The sequence below is a fragment of the Topomyia yanbarensis genome, chromosome 2, assembly GCF_030247195.1.
Source record: "Topomyia yanbarensis strain Yona2022 chromosome 2, ASM3024719v1, whole genome shotgun sequence".
Lineage (NCBI taxonomy): Eukaryota > Metazoa > Arthropoda > Insecta > Diptera > Culicidae > Topomyia > Topomyia yanbarensis.
Window position 1 is genome coordinate 14,877,134 of NC_080671.1, and position 16,721 is coordinate 14,893,854.

Below are 16,721 nucleotides of genomic sequence, written 5' to 3' on the forward strand. Positions count from 1 at the left end.
GTCAATTTTTTGTCAAACAAACCTTCAAGAGAAAATAAATACAGCCCCAAAAACTTATTGAAAAAGCATAAAAAACAACTGCCACATAAGTCGACTGCCATAAATTGCCACAAGTCAATTGGATGAAAAGCTCGACTTTTCCGAAGTCTGAATGAAAACACTTTGCTGATGAAAAAAGCTTTCCATGTCGCGAAAACCAATTCAGCACAAAAGCTCTACAGAGACTTTCCCTCTCCTTACAATTCGGATAGCTAGCTTTTATCCGTTCACCACCCACTGAGCGGGCGAAACCAAACCGAGCCAAACCAAGCTAAGCAAAGTCACTCACCGATTTTCGCCCCACCAAAAGCGTCCTTAAAGATGGCGGGATGTGTCGCATGGCCATGGTGCTGGTGCTTCATGGCGTTCACCCTCCGGTTGGCGGGACAGGGTTCCCGTTTTCTTCGCGGCTGCTCCACAGGTAGCACCCGTCGGCGTTTCTTCGGCAGTTTGGAACGTGCCTGCGGCGGTGAGCATGCAAAAGAAAAGTAATAAAAGTAGAGAAAAAAATCATCAAGAACGATTATTTGGCGCATAAACGGCTGGCGGCGGCACGGCAGCAAATGGCTGGATAAAGAACAAATGAGCTTTATCGTTATACTGGTTGCGTATCTATATATTTGGATTGTATGAAAACGAGCAATCTGATTAAACCAGGCCGGTAAAGGCTCTGAGTGAACGCAGAGAGACACTGTTTAGCATTGTGAATTTAAATAGGATAAATGAATTAATTTATTTTCATATCAAATCTTTCCTGCTACCAGCAGAAGATGAAAGAAATGCTGAGTTTGTAGTGTGTGAGAAATTATAATGCTATGAGCGGAACACGATGCCTTTATGATTTTAAGCACGCAAATGCGTGGAGGCTGAAGTACGCGCTAATGTTCTAATTAGCCCCTTCGGGTGAGCTACGCCGCATAAATTGCTTTTGTCTGACGATGAAATTATTACAAATTCCACGTTTCAATTGGTTTTCAGTGTTCGCACGTAATCGAGGATGAAAAAGTTGGCGGAAATGATGCGTGATTAAATGAATAGAAATGTGTTTTAAGCAAATCTTATGGAAATTCCTTGTCACCTTGTTTCTTTAATTTTTGTACTGTATTCAAGGGCATAGAATTTTCTCAGGAACGTCGTAATCATAATTTTAAATGTATATTGCACCTGGGAAAACTTAGGACACACTCCTCCAAAAATTACAACCGGATATATTTTGTATAGTGATTCGAAGTCAACCTAATTTATGCGAGTCCAAAAAACTATCAATCCAACTCGACTACTGTCAGATGCATGGTAAGGTGGTAAGGTATACAGTACAAAATATTATAATTAACTATAATGGAATGGCTGTGGCAATGGAAAAAATGTGTTTGATGGAATGCTATATATGAAGTAATTTTTAAGGGAGGTGTGTTTTAACCTGGGTCCTAATAGTGTCACGGTGTCTGGTGGAAAATATTTAGACAAAAAAAATCAGTATCACTAAACAAAACAAAAAAAATCACTAATCGAAAGCTTAGATGCTCCTCTTTCATCTGAGCATAACTTTGAAATGTTCTATTTGGGGGCGGGGGGGGCTGTCTAGAACATTTTTTTATATTTTTTTAACATTTTGATGATCAATTTTTAGGTAATTTTTCAATAAGTAGCACAAAACAGATATTTCACTTTTAGGAGGTTCAATTAGTGACATGGTCAGAGGAACGGACTTGTAGCGTTATTTAAATCCTTCGATTTGGCCACTTTCGCGTTGGTACATAGGTGTCTTGAATTTCGCAAAACAAAACGTTGCCTTCAATATATTTTTCTTCGAAATATATTGTTGCTCGCGGTTCCTATATAACTAAGGTTACATTCAGAGGCGACGCGTCGCGCAGTCATCACCTTTCATACAAAAGTCGGACAAAACTTCAAAAGTGATGAAAACTTCACAGTAGGGTAATGTGACGCTAATTTTTTATTTGATGTTCATTTTGTTTTGCCTCAAAATTTTGGCACTTAGGCTGGTTTGAAAATCCTACATTTGGAATGCAGTCATTTTCAAAAAATCAGGTGTGGTGAATTTTTTAGCCGAATATACATTTTTTCAATTGCTGATATTATTGAGCGACATTTATAAATTATATTACGAACCCTGGGTAATCAAACCCTACATCCTTCAGACATATCATGAGAAATAACCTTTTTTCATATCTCGGGGAAGAAACGGACAAAACAAGACATTAATTTTCAGTAAGTAGACTAATTTTAAAGTATCATGAACTACAAGTGATCTTTCCGAACTATTTCAACAAAAAAAAGTACAGCAACTTCGAACATTATAATTCTAATTTAATGCACGGATTATTATTTTTTCTTCATGTCTAAGCGAGAAGAAAAGCTTGTATCGACTAAATCGAATGGTTAGTATAACTCCAGCGAAAAACCTTCCAAATGAAACTAGTTCGACGCTAATCTTAACTGAAAAGGTATATTCATTTGAACAACATAAGTTTGAATACGCTTTTTTCAGAATTGATCATTTATTTCACCTTTGAAGTTCTGTAAAAATATCTCTTTCTATTTAATATTTTGAGAAGACTCTATTCAGCCTGTTTACAAACAGAGAAAAATGTTAAATCGTGAAAAATCCAAAATAAAATTTTGCGTTTTTGTCCGGCTAGACGAATACGTTCAACCTGTTCATTGAACAGGTATGCAAAATCTGACAACCCAGAACCTATTTTCAGTTAACATTAATAGCAGCAGCACGCAAATTAATTTTAATGAAAGTAATCTCCAAACCTTGCTTCGATGATTTGATTTGAACGATAAACCAACCTAACATACCAAGCGAGTAAATTTCAAAGATTTTCTGTCTTCCCAATCGCCGATTCAGCCTCAAACATGCACGCGCGCATTTCGTACTCTCGCCGCATGCTCTGGATAGAGCAGCTGCATGAGCGATGGCTGGAACAGCAGCGTGAGCAGAGTTGTTAACGTTTAATTCAACTTTACCGCCGATAACGATGAATTTATCGCCATTACCGGCGTTGAATTTCACGTTAATTTCATCGTCATCGTCAACGCACTTCGTTGAATTCAACGTTAGCATTATCGGAAAATTTCGCGTTGAATTCTGTTTAAATGGCTTTTTCCACCAGAGAAATTGTATAGTACAGCTTTATTTTATTTTTAGTGAAATATTTGTGTTAGAAGGTATATATTTTAAGTTTTATTTAAAGTACAGATTCTGAGATTAGTTGTTGGAGCATTTTTAACGTCAACATAGACCCAATGAAAAAATCCAAATCGCACGGTCTCGGTGTCCAATAGATGGATCCTTTTTACAAGTCTACATGCAATGAAAATTGATCATGCAACCTTCGCGCTCCATGTTTTTTTTTTTTTTGTTTTTCAATATTGTGTCTATTTTTACTACACTTTCAGCGTTTTCCACCAAAAAAGCGCCTTTGGCTTGCTATTGCTACAAATCTCGCGTGTTTTTTAGAAGGGCCAATACTGTCAAAATTCACTTTGAGAGAAAATTCCGGACAAACCGTAACTGGTCGAGAATGGATGTTTACATTTTATGAAAGAGAAACGTTTTCTTTCGTCTGTTGCTGTGATTTATAATCGGCGATTAATGGTTTGTCCAGAATTTCCTCTCAAAGTGAATTTTGACAGCATACTTATTGGCCCTTCCCAAAAAACACGCGAGAAATTACCAAATAAATTTTAGTTTTAAGCTGTAGATCAAAAATTACTGGAGATATATTTTCGACCGTTGAAGGTTTCCAAAAAAGTGCCAGCGGAACCAACCAGGAGTTGATCAGCCCCCTTTTTACAGCAAAATTACTTGAATTTTTTTTTATCCTAATAAGTAGTATTATAAATCACAATTTTCAAAACTCGATTCACCTCTTTATTGTGCCAAGAAAAGGAGTTTAGGTCTAGTTGATAAAATTATTTCGCCGTGCAAGCCACACCCGTATTCGAGCTGTTTGTTGACAATGCGTCGTTAATTCGATTTCTTTAGAACCCCTCAGTTGTACTAAATACAAGATTTATTATACATAATTTCAGGAACTTGGTCACGATTTTCGTAAATCGTTCATTTCGCGAAATTGTGATTTTTTGTTCATGAATTTATGAACGGATTTATGTGTGCGAAATCTCGTGTTGAAAATTGAGTGTGAGTGTGTGCGAAATCCCATATTGAGATGCATATTTTCGCATGAATTTGCTGCAATCAGTATTCATTTTCAACGCATCCCTCATTCATCCATTTGCAAGCTAACTAGAGAATAATATTTTAATGGATGTACAAGAAAATTTCTACGCGTATACTAAGATTGGAATGGACGTGATGATATAATGCCGCTGGTCGATGTTTTCCGCTATGTTGAATTCTAACTTAAGCGGAATTCTTCAAAACCTAATCAATATGGGTTGTTACGTTATGATAGAATGCACCATTTTCTTCTGCTGCAGATATCATCACCAGCTGATACAAAGTTGTATGTGTATCGTAGTATAGATAAACGGTCTACATTGAGATTGACTTGTAACGGATGTATTGCTAATAATCTACCAATATGTGAATTTCAGTGTACGTCTTTTAGTATTTTAACTGTCAAGTCATGTTTTATTATTGTTACGCTGTGACTGCAAACTGATCGAATAATGAAGCGCGTCTTTGATTAAAATATTGGAACGGAACAATCAATGACCCAATTCCCGAGTATAAAACACAACGTAAGGACTAACTACTGGCGCGATCATGGGTATTATCATCAATCAATATTCACGATTGTAAAGCAGAACTTTACCGGATCTTTACTAAAAAGTCTGCGAATCTTAAGTAAATGTCGCAGGAATTTAGAAAGTTGTGAACACGGAATTCAACGCTGTAGTTACTAATATTACGCCAAACCATCATTGGAAGTTTGGGCTACTAAATTCCATCATGTTTACAATTTTTCCTCTATGTACTGTTATTAAAATAAATATATCATGAATATGCATTGTACCTATTAGATAGTATAGGCACCAGTCTGTAAGTGTTTAAAACAGAAATCAAAGCAAAATTTTCGATTACGTTAACGTTAAATTCATCGAAGTGCGTTGACGATGAACGATGAAATTAACGCCAATGAATTCAACGGAAAAATTATCGATTCAACGATATCGCGTTGAAACGATAACGTTGAATCCATCGCATTAACAACCCTCAGCGTGAGTGACATGGGCAATGAAATAGAAAACTATTTCCTTTTGCACCTGTTCAAGTCAAATATTGAACCAACGTACATTGGTGCGATATCCCATATACCATTTGGGCGTTGAAGATATGTGAAAACAGGAGCGATTTCTCGGTGTTCTACACAGCAGTGTCGATCAATGTGGTTATGCAGTCAGTAGACGCCGTCACTCAGTGAGTAAATTATAGTTAGCGTTTGCCACAGTCCTCCATTCCATCTCTTATGCTTTACCTGTAGACGATTCATTGCGCAGCTATTGGATCTGTCTGAAAATATACCAACCAAGCATCACAACACGATAATTTTCGAATAAGATAGATAATCCTTTATTTACCTCCGCACTTAGACATTAATCTTTGACTTTGACTCGAATGATAGGATGTAAATTTAGGAGCGATTAGGAAGGGAATAACCTAAACGGTCAAAATCAGTCAGAACCTTTGGGCGTGGTTAAAAAAAGTTTCCATGCTAATGATGGATTTATTATAAATATGAAATAGAAAAACTTTTTTCGTTGAAATATACTCGTTCGTTTAAGGGGTATTGACGCGGAAAGTAGACATGTTATTTTCAGTTGGCGTCCAGGACTGCAAGAGAACGACTAGATCGATTTTCGTATTATTAATATCAAATTAAGTGGGCTCTTTTGGCAGAAAAAAGGTCATTTTTAACATTTTATTTTAAAAAATGAAGATAGTACACACCAATTTGGTACAATATATATTTAGGGCAATGTTTGAGGATGAAAAAAAAAAAAAAACATTTACTAGGTTATGTGAAATTGAAAATTATTAATGTTCTGGTCGATATTGTAAATCACCTCGCCGCTGACATCGAAATTGGCGTAAGTGATCCTGGCCTCAATTCTCATCTGAAATCATAATGTCACACATTTTTTTACTTGAAAGGGTTGTATATCGTCGATGAATCTAAAAAAAATTATTTTTGAACATTTACCACAAAAATCAGGGTCTTTAAAACCAAAAATAATATTAATATTTAATATTTCATTAGGACCAACAAGGTCAGATACAATAAAACAAAAAAAATAAAACATTGTTTTTTAATGAAAAAACCTTGATGATTTTTTGGTCAAAAATGGTAAAATTTTTTGTATCTCTGCGGTTCACATAGAACAAGTGGCGGCATAGCGTAGTTGGAAAATCGATTGCCTTGTACGCAGCTCACCCGGGCTCGATTCCCAACCCCGCACATTGGGTGAAATTAGATTCCCACCCCGCACATCTAAAGAGATTTCTCTATCCCGAAAATGGGCGAATTGCCTTAAGCTCAAAACCTCTAAAATCAAACAAAACAACATAGAATAATTTTTCATGCCATTCAAAATAAATGCTATGCGCAGAAATTTGGTTCACTAGTTTTTTCGTAATCGCTTATGCCAATTAAAAAAACACGGTTTTGAGAAAACGCCGTTTAAAGTTTTCTGTCAAGAAAAAAAAATTACTACAGTGATACGTTAATCAGCTCCACGCTTTTGAAACTTTAGAAGAATATTCTCAAGGCTTATATCTATTGATTAAAACAAAAAGAAAACCCGGTTTTAATCCACCTAGTGGTGCAATTGTGCTTTTCTCATTTGTCCAAACTACGATTCCATAGCTGATTATGTTCAATACAATGGTGGGAATGTATATTGCATATTCAGTATGATTTTCACATACATACAATGGATCGACATCCACGGTATTGAGATACTATGTGTCGACACTGAAACATCGCTTGAAACCATGCGGCGGATCAAGGAGGAAGATTCGGGAGGTCCGGACCTTGCCAAAAATTTTGTGCAACACCTTCAGAAAATCTATCTCTTTTTTCAGCACCAGCGGCTGCTCATTCGGGGGGCATTTGCGCGAGTACCGGAGGTTTAAGAAATTTTGAACTTGTTTTAATTTGAAAGTTGCAACTGCATACTCCTACCTAAGCCTATATTAAGATAAAAAAGTTTTTGGCCCTCCCTCATTTAACATCAAAATACCAATTCGATTTTGAAATTTTTTTTGAAAGCGATGATAATTATTAGGGGAACCCGGGGCTATTAAGACAGTGGGGGTATTTCGGACCCCCTCGATTTTTCAGAAAATAACAGGACTCTCTAACTATCGTACATATTCGTGGACCCCGCCTATCTTAAACATTAATTTTGAGAGCTGAAGTTGATTCTTTGTTCTTTGTAGAAAGGAGATACAACGTGTTTCGTTGTTTTGCCATTCTCAAAACAAAAATCATTATAATGGAAAAACCGTGATTAAAGCAACAAATAAAAGGTAAGTGTTTTGGAAAGCTTGAGGCTCCTATTTTATGGAATGATTTTTGTTTGTTGAAAACAGAGATATTTTCGAGACGCTCGCCACTTTTCTGCTATATGAGCGTACGGGGCTATTCGGACCCCCTATTCCGTTAACCACCGTTCAGCAGCTTGCGGCTGCGCACACGCCACAGCAAAGAAAATACATGGGCCGCCAATCGACAGCTGTGACATACCAGATTAAGTTTTTGTAAAGTAATTTATTTTTTTTTGCTTCTTAAGGAGTGTCTCTTGTAGCTACTTCATAGGTAAACATAATTTCATCGTAAAAAAATTAAAGTACAATGACGGTCTGTATGGCCCCGTAGGGAGGTCCGAATTACCCCTACATTGTAAAAGGCCGAAAAAACGTAGAGGTTTGCAAATCGTCGCCTAGCGCTGCCATTGAGTGGTGCAAATGAACTTTTTATGGCACCAAAATGTAGCTGAGGTTTCAAACTAACAATTAGAACTTTTGACTGGTAATTGTTTTCGCATCTATCTACCTAAAAGAGCGATTTGCTTAAGTAGGTTCGAATAGCCCCGGGTTCCCCTATTTTACATGTTTTACCAACATCTGAAAACATCTACCTATTCAACTGAAAGAATAACATGGATTTTTGAATGACTATTTTTTTAACTCATCACGAGTCGCATCAGATTCATTTTCAGATGTCCAAAAAGAGCTTCGGTTATTTTCAACATTGTTCAATGATCCTTTTATCCTTTTATACATTTATTGTTTTGCTTACATTTCAGTGCAGAAATCTTGTTAAGTTGTTCGCTTCTCGGATATAATAAATACTTTTTGCTCATTTAAGCAATCTACCAGACGTTTGTTTGACAATTCACTGGTGGGTGTTAATAAACAAATCCTATTCCTATTCGTTAGATGTTGAATGGAAGTGTCGGACGTCGAACCCACCCTAGTAACGTCAGAAGAGATAAGCGAGATATAATCAGCTAATCTAAAAATGTCTCATTCGAGATTATTGTGACGTATGGTATATTGAACAGGTTGACTGTGGAGCCACGCGTAGCCTCTGGTTACATTCTAAATTTTATCATTATTCTATGGATTCTTCGAAGAATTTTATCTCAATTTAACTGACACTTCCTTTTAAAACTCATAAGAGCAGTGGCCAGTATTTTAGCAGAATATTGTATTTTCCGCAAAATCATTTCATGCTGTCTTTTGGGTAGTCAGCGAGAAAATATTTGGAAACAGCAGGGTAGGGGACGGGTGTAGCGTAGTTGGTAAAGCAATTGCCTTGTGCACGACTCGCCTGGATTCGATTCAATCTTTCAATGAAGGTTTTGGTTGACAGTGCCTTCATCTCGTCTAAAAATTCTTTCGAATGGCTACTCTGAGCTAATAAACAATTCCAGAAACAGATAACACCCTACCCCTTTTTTATTTTGATTATGGATAGTTATTCGCCTTTTTTCGGGTTCGGGTTAGAAATCTCTTTTGAAAAATTCTCTTACCCTAATGTCAGAATTCCATCCTAGTCTCGCTGAAGAGCTGTGACAAAATATTTCAGCAAATCAAAAATCAAATCACAAGCAAGCAGCATGGCTTTTATAAAGGCCGCTCAACAACATCAAACCTTTTAGAATTTGTAACATTTACTGTAAATGCAATGGACAATGGCAACCATGTGGAAACACTCTACACAGCCTTTGGTAAAGCATTCGACCGTATTGACATACCTTTATTACTCTTCAAACTGCAAAAATGTGTCATAGAAAATAAACTATTGAAATGGCTCGAATCATATTTAACGAAATGTCAACAAATAGTTCGCTTTTAGAATATACTCTCGGAACCAATTTCTGTCACCTCTGGCGTACCCCAGGGTTCCCACTTAGGCCCTCTTCTTTTTATTTTGTACGTAAATTACATTACCTTTATACTCAAATATCCTAAAGTGCTTATATATGCAGATGACATGAAACTTTTCATGGAAATAAGAAATATCAAAGACACTGAAATATTCCAAAACGAAATGAATATATTCCACACGTGGTGTAGCAAAAGTCTACTCCAACTTAATGTAAAGAAATGCAACTCAATAACCTTAAGCAGAAAAAATTCAAATGTTCCCATAGACATACACTTAGGAAACCAACTTTTAGAAAAATGCAAAATTGTACTAGATTTAGGCGTAATCTTAGACTCCAAGCTCACATGTGTTGAACATTACAATACAATAATAAATAAAGCAAATAGTATGCTGGGCTTTATTAAACGTTTCACCTACAATTTTGAAGACCCTTCACAATAATATCATTATACAACACAAATGTCAGGCCAATTTTGGAATATTGCAGCATTGTATGGAACCCATACACTGTCCTGTACGAAGAACGCATCGAATCAGGCCACAAACAATTTATTTTGTACGCACTTCGTAAACTAAACTGGACGACATTTCCTCTTCCATCGTATAAAGCACGTTGCATGCTTATTAGTATACCAACACTCAAAGAACGCCGCGAATTTGCCATGCTTTGCTTTATGAACGACATTATTTCTCAACGTGTACAATCCGCATCATTACTTTCGCAAATAAAATTTTATGTACCTAGCCGACAACTAAGAACTCGTAATTTATTCCAAGAACAATCTTTAAGGACAAACTATGCTAAAAATAGCCCCATCAATAGAATGATGCGTCATTATAATGAAAATTGTGTAATAATTGACCTTTCCATGTCTAGAAAACAAATTAAATCTGAACTAAACCGTAGAAATAATGTATAGTATATAAGTAATATTGTAAAACCATTCTATGTAGTCTACATATGCTTGACGAAAATAAATAAAAATAAAAAAATAAATTATATGAAATATGGGAAAGTTGCCATTTTAAAGTGCACTTTATCAATTATTTCGATTTGATTAGTCGACGAAACGAAGGATCTAAATACATCAAATAGTTTTGAAAAATCCGAAAATGATGTAATTTTCAATAAAAAAAAATCCCTGGCAAAAAAACACTAGTAACTAAAACAGCCTAATATTTCCTGAAACTATTCCATTAAAATCACTTTATTTCGACCAATTTATTCAACGAACCAACCAAGTTAATGAATTTCGATACGATTTTGCGTCTAATTCTCACATTGAGCGAGAACTGCACCTAGTACCTCCAAACCAATACCAGCAGAAAAACAGACTATAAAAACGAATACACAATCATGGAACGTAAGCACTAGAAGTGAACAAGAACATTCGGTCATGCCATGGTGTAGACTAGAGTGCCCAGAAAAATGATAAATTTTTGAAAACTCTATCGGCCCACCCCTAAGTCGATTCCTAGTCCCACTAGGAGTACTTGCTCCAAATTTGAAGCAAATCGGACAAGTCTAGCTACCGGACCAACGTGTCTGAAGTTTGTATGGGATTTTTCTACAATTTACATGGAGAAACTCCACTAACTCGCATTTTAGCCGCTAGATGGCACTGTATGCATCGTACTATCACTGTAAGTGAAAATAAGAAAGATAATTTAATTGTCTACAACTTTGTCGAAGACTGTTGGTGAATCCGGCTTTGTTAAAAGAAGTTATTAAACGTTTAACGAAGTGATGTCTGAGCCAGTTTTGCATGGGGCCTAGCAGTGCATGGTTGTGTATCGGTACTCGATTCCCACCAACTATACATTTTTGTGAGATAATGGCTAGATTTAGCTGAACAGTATGTTCAGAAGAAGTGCATAATACGAGCTATGTTTTGGTTGGAAAATTTTAGTTCCACCTGTGACTGCATAGAGGGCGCCAACACTAACTTTTTATAGAAGTAAGATAGAATATCGAGGTGTTCGGAAGAATTATTTAAAAATGCTTGTTCTACAACTTTGTGGAAGACACCTAATCTCTATCTTTTTCCGTTAAAAATTTAGTGTTGGCACCCTCTATGCGGTAAAATATGGAACTAAAAATTTCTAACCAAAACATGACTCGTATTATTTACTATAAATCTTCTGTACATACTATTGCCCTAAACCTAACCATTATTTCACAAAAATGTTTAGTTCGTGCGAATCAAGTACTGATACATAACCAAGCACTGCTACGTCCCATGCAAAACTGACTTAGACATAACTTCGTAAAAGTTTAATAACTTCTTTTAACAAAGCCGGATTCACTAGCAGTCTTCGACAATGCTGTAAGCAATTAAATTATCTTTCTTTTTTTACTTACAGTGATAATACGATGCATATAGTGCCACCTAGCGGCGAAAATGCGAGTTAGTGGGGTTTCTCCATGTAAATTGCCGAAAAATCCTATACAAACTTCAGGCACGTTGATCCGGTAGCTAGACTTGTCCGATTTGCTTCAAGTTTGGAGCAAGTACTCCTGGTGGGACTAGGAATCGACTCAGGGGTGGGCCGATAGGGGTAGATTTTTTCCTGTCACTCTAATGTAGACGTATATGATAAAGAAGAAAAGACCAAATGGCAACATAGATTCAATTACCACATACACATTGCAGCAAATAATTCTCCTGTCGACAATTTCGTAGACCAGATCGATCTAACAATCACGGTCCAATTTGCGTTATTTTTTTTTCTTTTTGAAGTAGATAATAAATAACCACGGCTGAGTTCAGCTAACGCATATAGCCATGTCTGTTATGCGAAATCCAAAAAAGTAAATAAATATTCTATTTATTAAATTAGAGAATACTATCGATAATTACGCGTAATTTTTTCATATTCAACCAAATTTAATAAAATCTTGCCCAGTAGTGCAGTCATAAGTAAGATTTCGGTCGAGATAGAGGAAAATCAACAAATCGTTCGGGCAAGTATTTTGTGTACTCAGATGCAAAATTCTGAATTGTCGCATCGTGTTTTTGAAAACTGATGAACATACATCATTCGACCGTGTCAAAGGGCCTCCAAATGTTCCAGGAATGTATTGCAGTGAACCTCAGTCCAGGAGCTAGACGAAAACCGGGAACAACCTGCAAACGAACCAAGAGAGCGCTTTCAAGTGGAATCCGAACATTTCGACGCGGTATTTGGTCAGAAAACTTAATGGTTCGCAAAGTATCGTCCAAATGGCCACGAAACGATGCGGATTAAAAACGTACCAGGTGCTGAATCTACCAAATCGGGATCAATGCCAGCGGTGTTGCCAAAACACGCGCCCGGAAATTCTACAGGACGACAAACCGGTGCTGCATCATTGATAACTAGTGTCTGGTTTGGCAAGCCATATACACTCGTGGCAAACGTAGTGAAGCACTCCTGACGAAAGTAAGATTTACAAAACTGAGCGCCTCTAAAAACGGATTTTGTCATTTTTGAGACAGCGTGATCAAAAACTGTTGTTTTGACCCAATTGCATATTGATTCCATGTCACTACTTCAAAACCGCAGATGTGGTTTGCAGCGAATTTGGTGGATCTGGTACCGAAAGATATGAACACAGTAAACTGCGTTGAACGTCCGATCAAAATCTATTGGTCCATGATGGAGTGTGAACTTTAGAGGACCAAAAGAGATGCGTAAGACAAAAAAGAAATGATCAGGAAATGAGAAAAACGAGAAAACGTACCGGAAACGACTGCATAAACTCTAATCGCAAATGCCTTTTACTCAAGCTCATCTTAAAATTTATCCAAAGTATGCAAGGTGAAATAAATACATATACTGAACTACTGTAAAACATTGGTTGCATTCCGATAGCCATAGCCGATTTACTAATCAATCTAAAGAGTCGTCATAATTGTCGACTCACTATTTATTGCACTAATCCCCACCTCCTCAAAATCCCAAACATTCGGATACACCACTGACGCCATAAATTAGAATTAAACTTTAAATGTATTCAAGTGCATGCATTGCCGTCGGTGTAGATGCCATCCTTTACAACGTTCCACAATGCAATAACAACCAGTAAAAGATTGAGCAGACGTCTAGCTGTGAGTTTTACAAGAAAAAGAGATTCTCTTGTTCCGGGTTTCAGTTCCCCCCTCGTCCCCCGCAGCAATATATATTGGATTGTGCACTTTGCGCATACAGACATGCTCGATCGTAGGAAACGAAGCGTCGGTTCTTGCGGAAATGGAAACATATTCGCTTACGACATTGTTATGATTTCATTTGGAAATGGATTCTAGTTTGGGTGAATGGGTAATGGGTTTATTTTGTCTCTATTAGAAATGTTGTAGCACGGTTTAACTTCGTCAATTTAAGGGATTCTTTCTAAGTGGGTACCAATCATTGCTTCGTTCCTAAGAAACATCGGTCTTATAATTGTCGTATACGCGTGTTGCAGTGAAACTAAAACTCTATTCCAGTTCCAGCACCCCAAATTTCATCCTACCATTGAAACTATTGCGTTGAAGACAGACGTTGTTGGGTACGGTTATAAGAGGTATTGAGTGAAAATAAGCTCAACACTCTATACACTACGTTCTTTATCTGGATAGCAATAAGTTAGTGTTTTCTTGGGGATGTTTTTGCAATACTCTACAAATAACCGGGTTATTCAAAGATATATAAAAAATGTCATATTCCAAAGCTTCTTAATACTGATGATTTTGGTGCATTGAGAACCTACCATCGCATCAAATATAAAGATTTATTTGAAACAATGGTATATACGACAAATGTTACAATTAATCGCACTCGTTACAAAATTATATTCATTAGTTATAGTCATATCAGTTAAAGTTTTACTGGGTTTACGAAAAGACCATCAGTGGAGTTAGTAGGACTTCTAACTGCCCCCAGTTAACAAGGGTGTTGTTTTTTCGTTTAGCGACTGCTATATGATTTCCTTTATAGAGGATTTCGACCCCAGGATAGCTGTATACAAGACAATCGATGTCTCAACTATGCCCACCTTCTAATACACCGAATTCAATTTTTGTACACTTTCTCATAATAGCACAAATTTTTTGCACGGTTTTTCACAATAATTCGACTTTCAAGTATTAAATACACATTTTTATAGCCAATTTGTTGTTCGACTGATTTCTGCTTAATGATTGGCTTTCTAAGTCTTGTATATATAAATCAAACGACTTGGTTTTGAATTATTCGACGTTTCGGCCGTTTTTGGCGGCCTTTTTCAAGGAAAAGGCGACCTACCCTAACAAAAGCGACAGAAAGATATTTTCCTTGAAAAAGGCCGCCAAAACGGCCGAAACGTCGGATAATTCAAAACCAAGTCGATTGTTTTATATATACAAGACTTAGAAAGCCAATTATTAAGCACATATTTATATACACGGTTTTCCCGGATCTAAAAGCAATACTAAAAAATCCGTGTGATCATGAGAAACTACCCAAGAAAGGGTTTTCTTAAAAGGTAAGTTGTTGGCAGTTGAAAATCAACAATGTTTAACAATTTCGAGGTCCGCCAGTGCTGCGACGATTCAGAAACTAGTTTTTAATTCAAAGGCAATTTATGCTTGGTTTAAAATCAAAAATGCTTTAATGCCTTGAATCAGTTGAAATTTAAAGCAATCTCTCTTTCAGCCAGCAACAAGTTATCGACATTAACTGATTAAAGCCGTTAAAAGCATTCGCCGACGATAAAGATCTTTAACAATCCACCCTACCGTCCAACTTTACAATACTCCATCCATCAGCTCGGGGAGAAAAGTTTTCCCTCCGGTTTGATTGATACTGTCAACACCTCCAGTCAACGCAAAAGGTGACAGAAAAATCGCGCAGAATTTTTCCCATAGACTTTTTCCATTAACACTCAGTTACTACTTGAGCAATAAGTCCTACCCAGCAAGATACTTATGAAGCTCGTGAAATCAGCTCGATACAAGTCAAGTACCAAAGCCCGTGCGAGAAGAGTAACTTTTCCCGCACAAACAGCGCAAAATTGCACTTTGTCGCTTCTCGGAGGCACTCAGATGTAGTTCAGAAGTTGATATCTGCCGGAAGCAGATCGGTGGGTGAATCATATTGTGAACTAGTGTTCGGTGTCTAGCTCCCAGAATGGTGATATAGTAGAATGCATTCGCCTGGAGGCTTGACCTATCGTTGCTGCGTAAGGATGTTGCTGCTAAACGATGAAACTTCATTTTCTTTCGAAACTGTTTTGAGCTTTCTTAACCGGAAAACCGAAAACTGAACAGTGCCAAGAAGGCACAAGTTTCTTTGAGGTTAGTTAGGGAAGCTATGCAATTTACTGCTGGTCTTACAGAATCGTCGAAGAAGGATTTATCACACCGCAAGTTAGATTGAGGCAAAAGTTTGTCGGGATGAGCTTTTCCGATGGTTTTCGGAATCGATTGGGATTTGGCTGTTTTCGCTGAATACTGCGTTTATCTGCCAATGAAAGCATTTTGATTTTACAATCGAAATTGCTCAATTCATCGCAGAAAGTAAATACAGTCCAAATCTTATCCAGCATTTGTTCACGTAAACCTTTTCGCCTTTAATGGTCGTGAAAAAGTTAGATTCAAACATTTTTCTGCTTATTTTCCTTCTACTAGCGTAAGAATCTGCTTCCGTAAATAAGAAATGCGAATACCAACTATGCCACAAAGCAACATCTGCAGTAATTTCCCCCCTTCGTGGCGCTTTTTATGCCCCATTCAAGAACAGAATAAAGTGCGGCAAATGAAAACATTCCGGTTGAAGTTCGGCGTGGCGCTTGCTCCGGCCGCGGCCTGGCTTCAATTAGGTATTCTACTTACGCTCACTCGCACGCCATTTACTGGAGAGAGAGAAAAAAAATGTGACGCTTTTGTCAAGAAGATCCCTAAGGGATAGTAAAACGAGCATAATTTACACACGAGACGTGAAAAGTGTTTCCTGTTTACTTTTGCTAACAACAGTCAGGGGTGATGGCGGCAGAGAAAATAAAATTTATTTAAGGTATAGTACGTTCTTCAAGCTATGTTTACTTATAATCCGGACACATAACATTACCTAGTTTCTTGAGATGGGTTTGATGTAAGGGAAAGTTAATGTGGACGAAATAAATCCGTCAGAGTTCGGATGAATTCACGAACTTTTGGGGGCCGTACACAAATAACGTAGCTTTTTTCGGCGATTTTTGACCCCTCCCTCCCCCTGCGTAGCATTTGGTCACAAAATTTTAACCTCCCCCTCGTAAATAACGTAGAGATGGTAAGATCGCTTAAATTT

The 16,721-nt window shown here is 37.1% G+C and overlaps 1 protein-coding gene across 4 annotated transcripts in view; it reads right to left on the bottom strand.

The window, feature by feature from the left end:
* LOC131681288 (potassium voltage-gated channel protein Shaw-like) overlaps nucleotides 1–16,721 on the bottom strand; it is a 232,776-nt gene that overhangs the window by 15,112 nt on the left and 200,943 nt on the right. For all 4 annotated transcript variants that reach the window (XM_058962016.1, XM_058962017.1, XM_058962018.1 and 1 more), the window contains exon 10: nucleotides 329–500. In XM_058962016.1, the coding sequence (XP_058817999.1) occupies nucleotides 329–500 (172 nt within the window). The remainder of the gene's footprint in view (nucleotides 1–328; nucleotides 501–16,721) is intronic.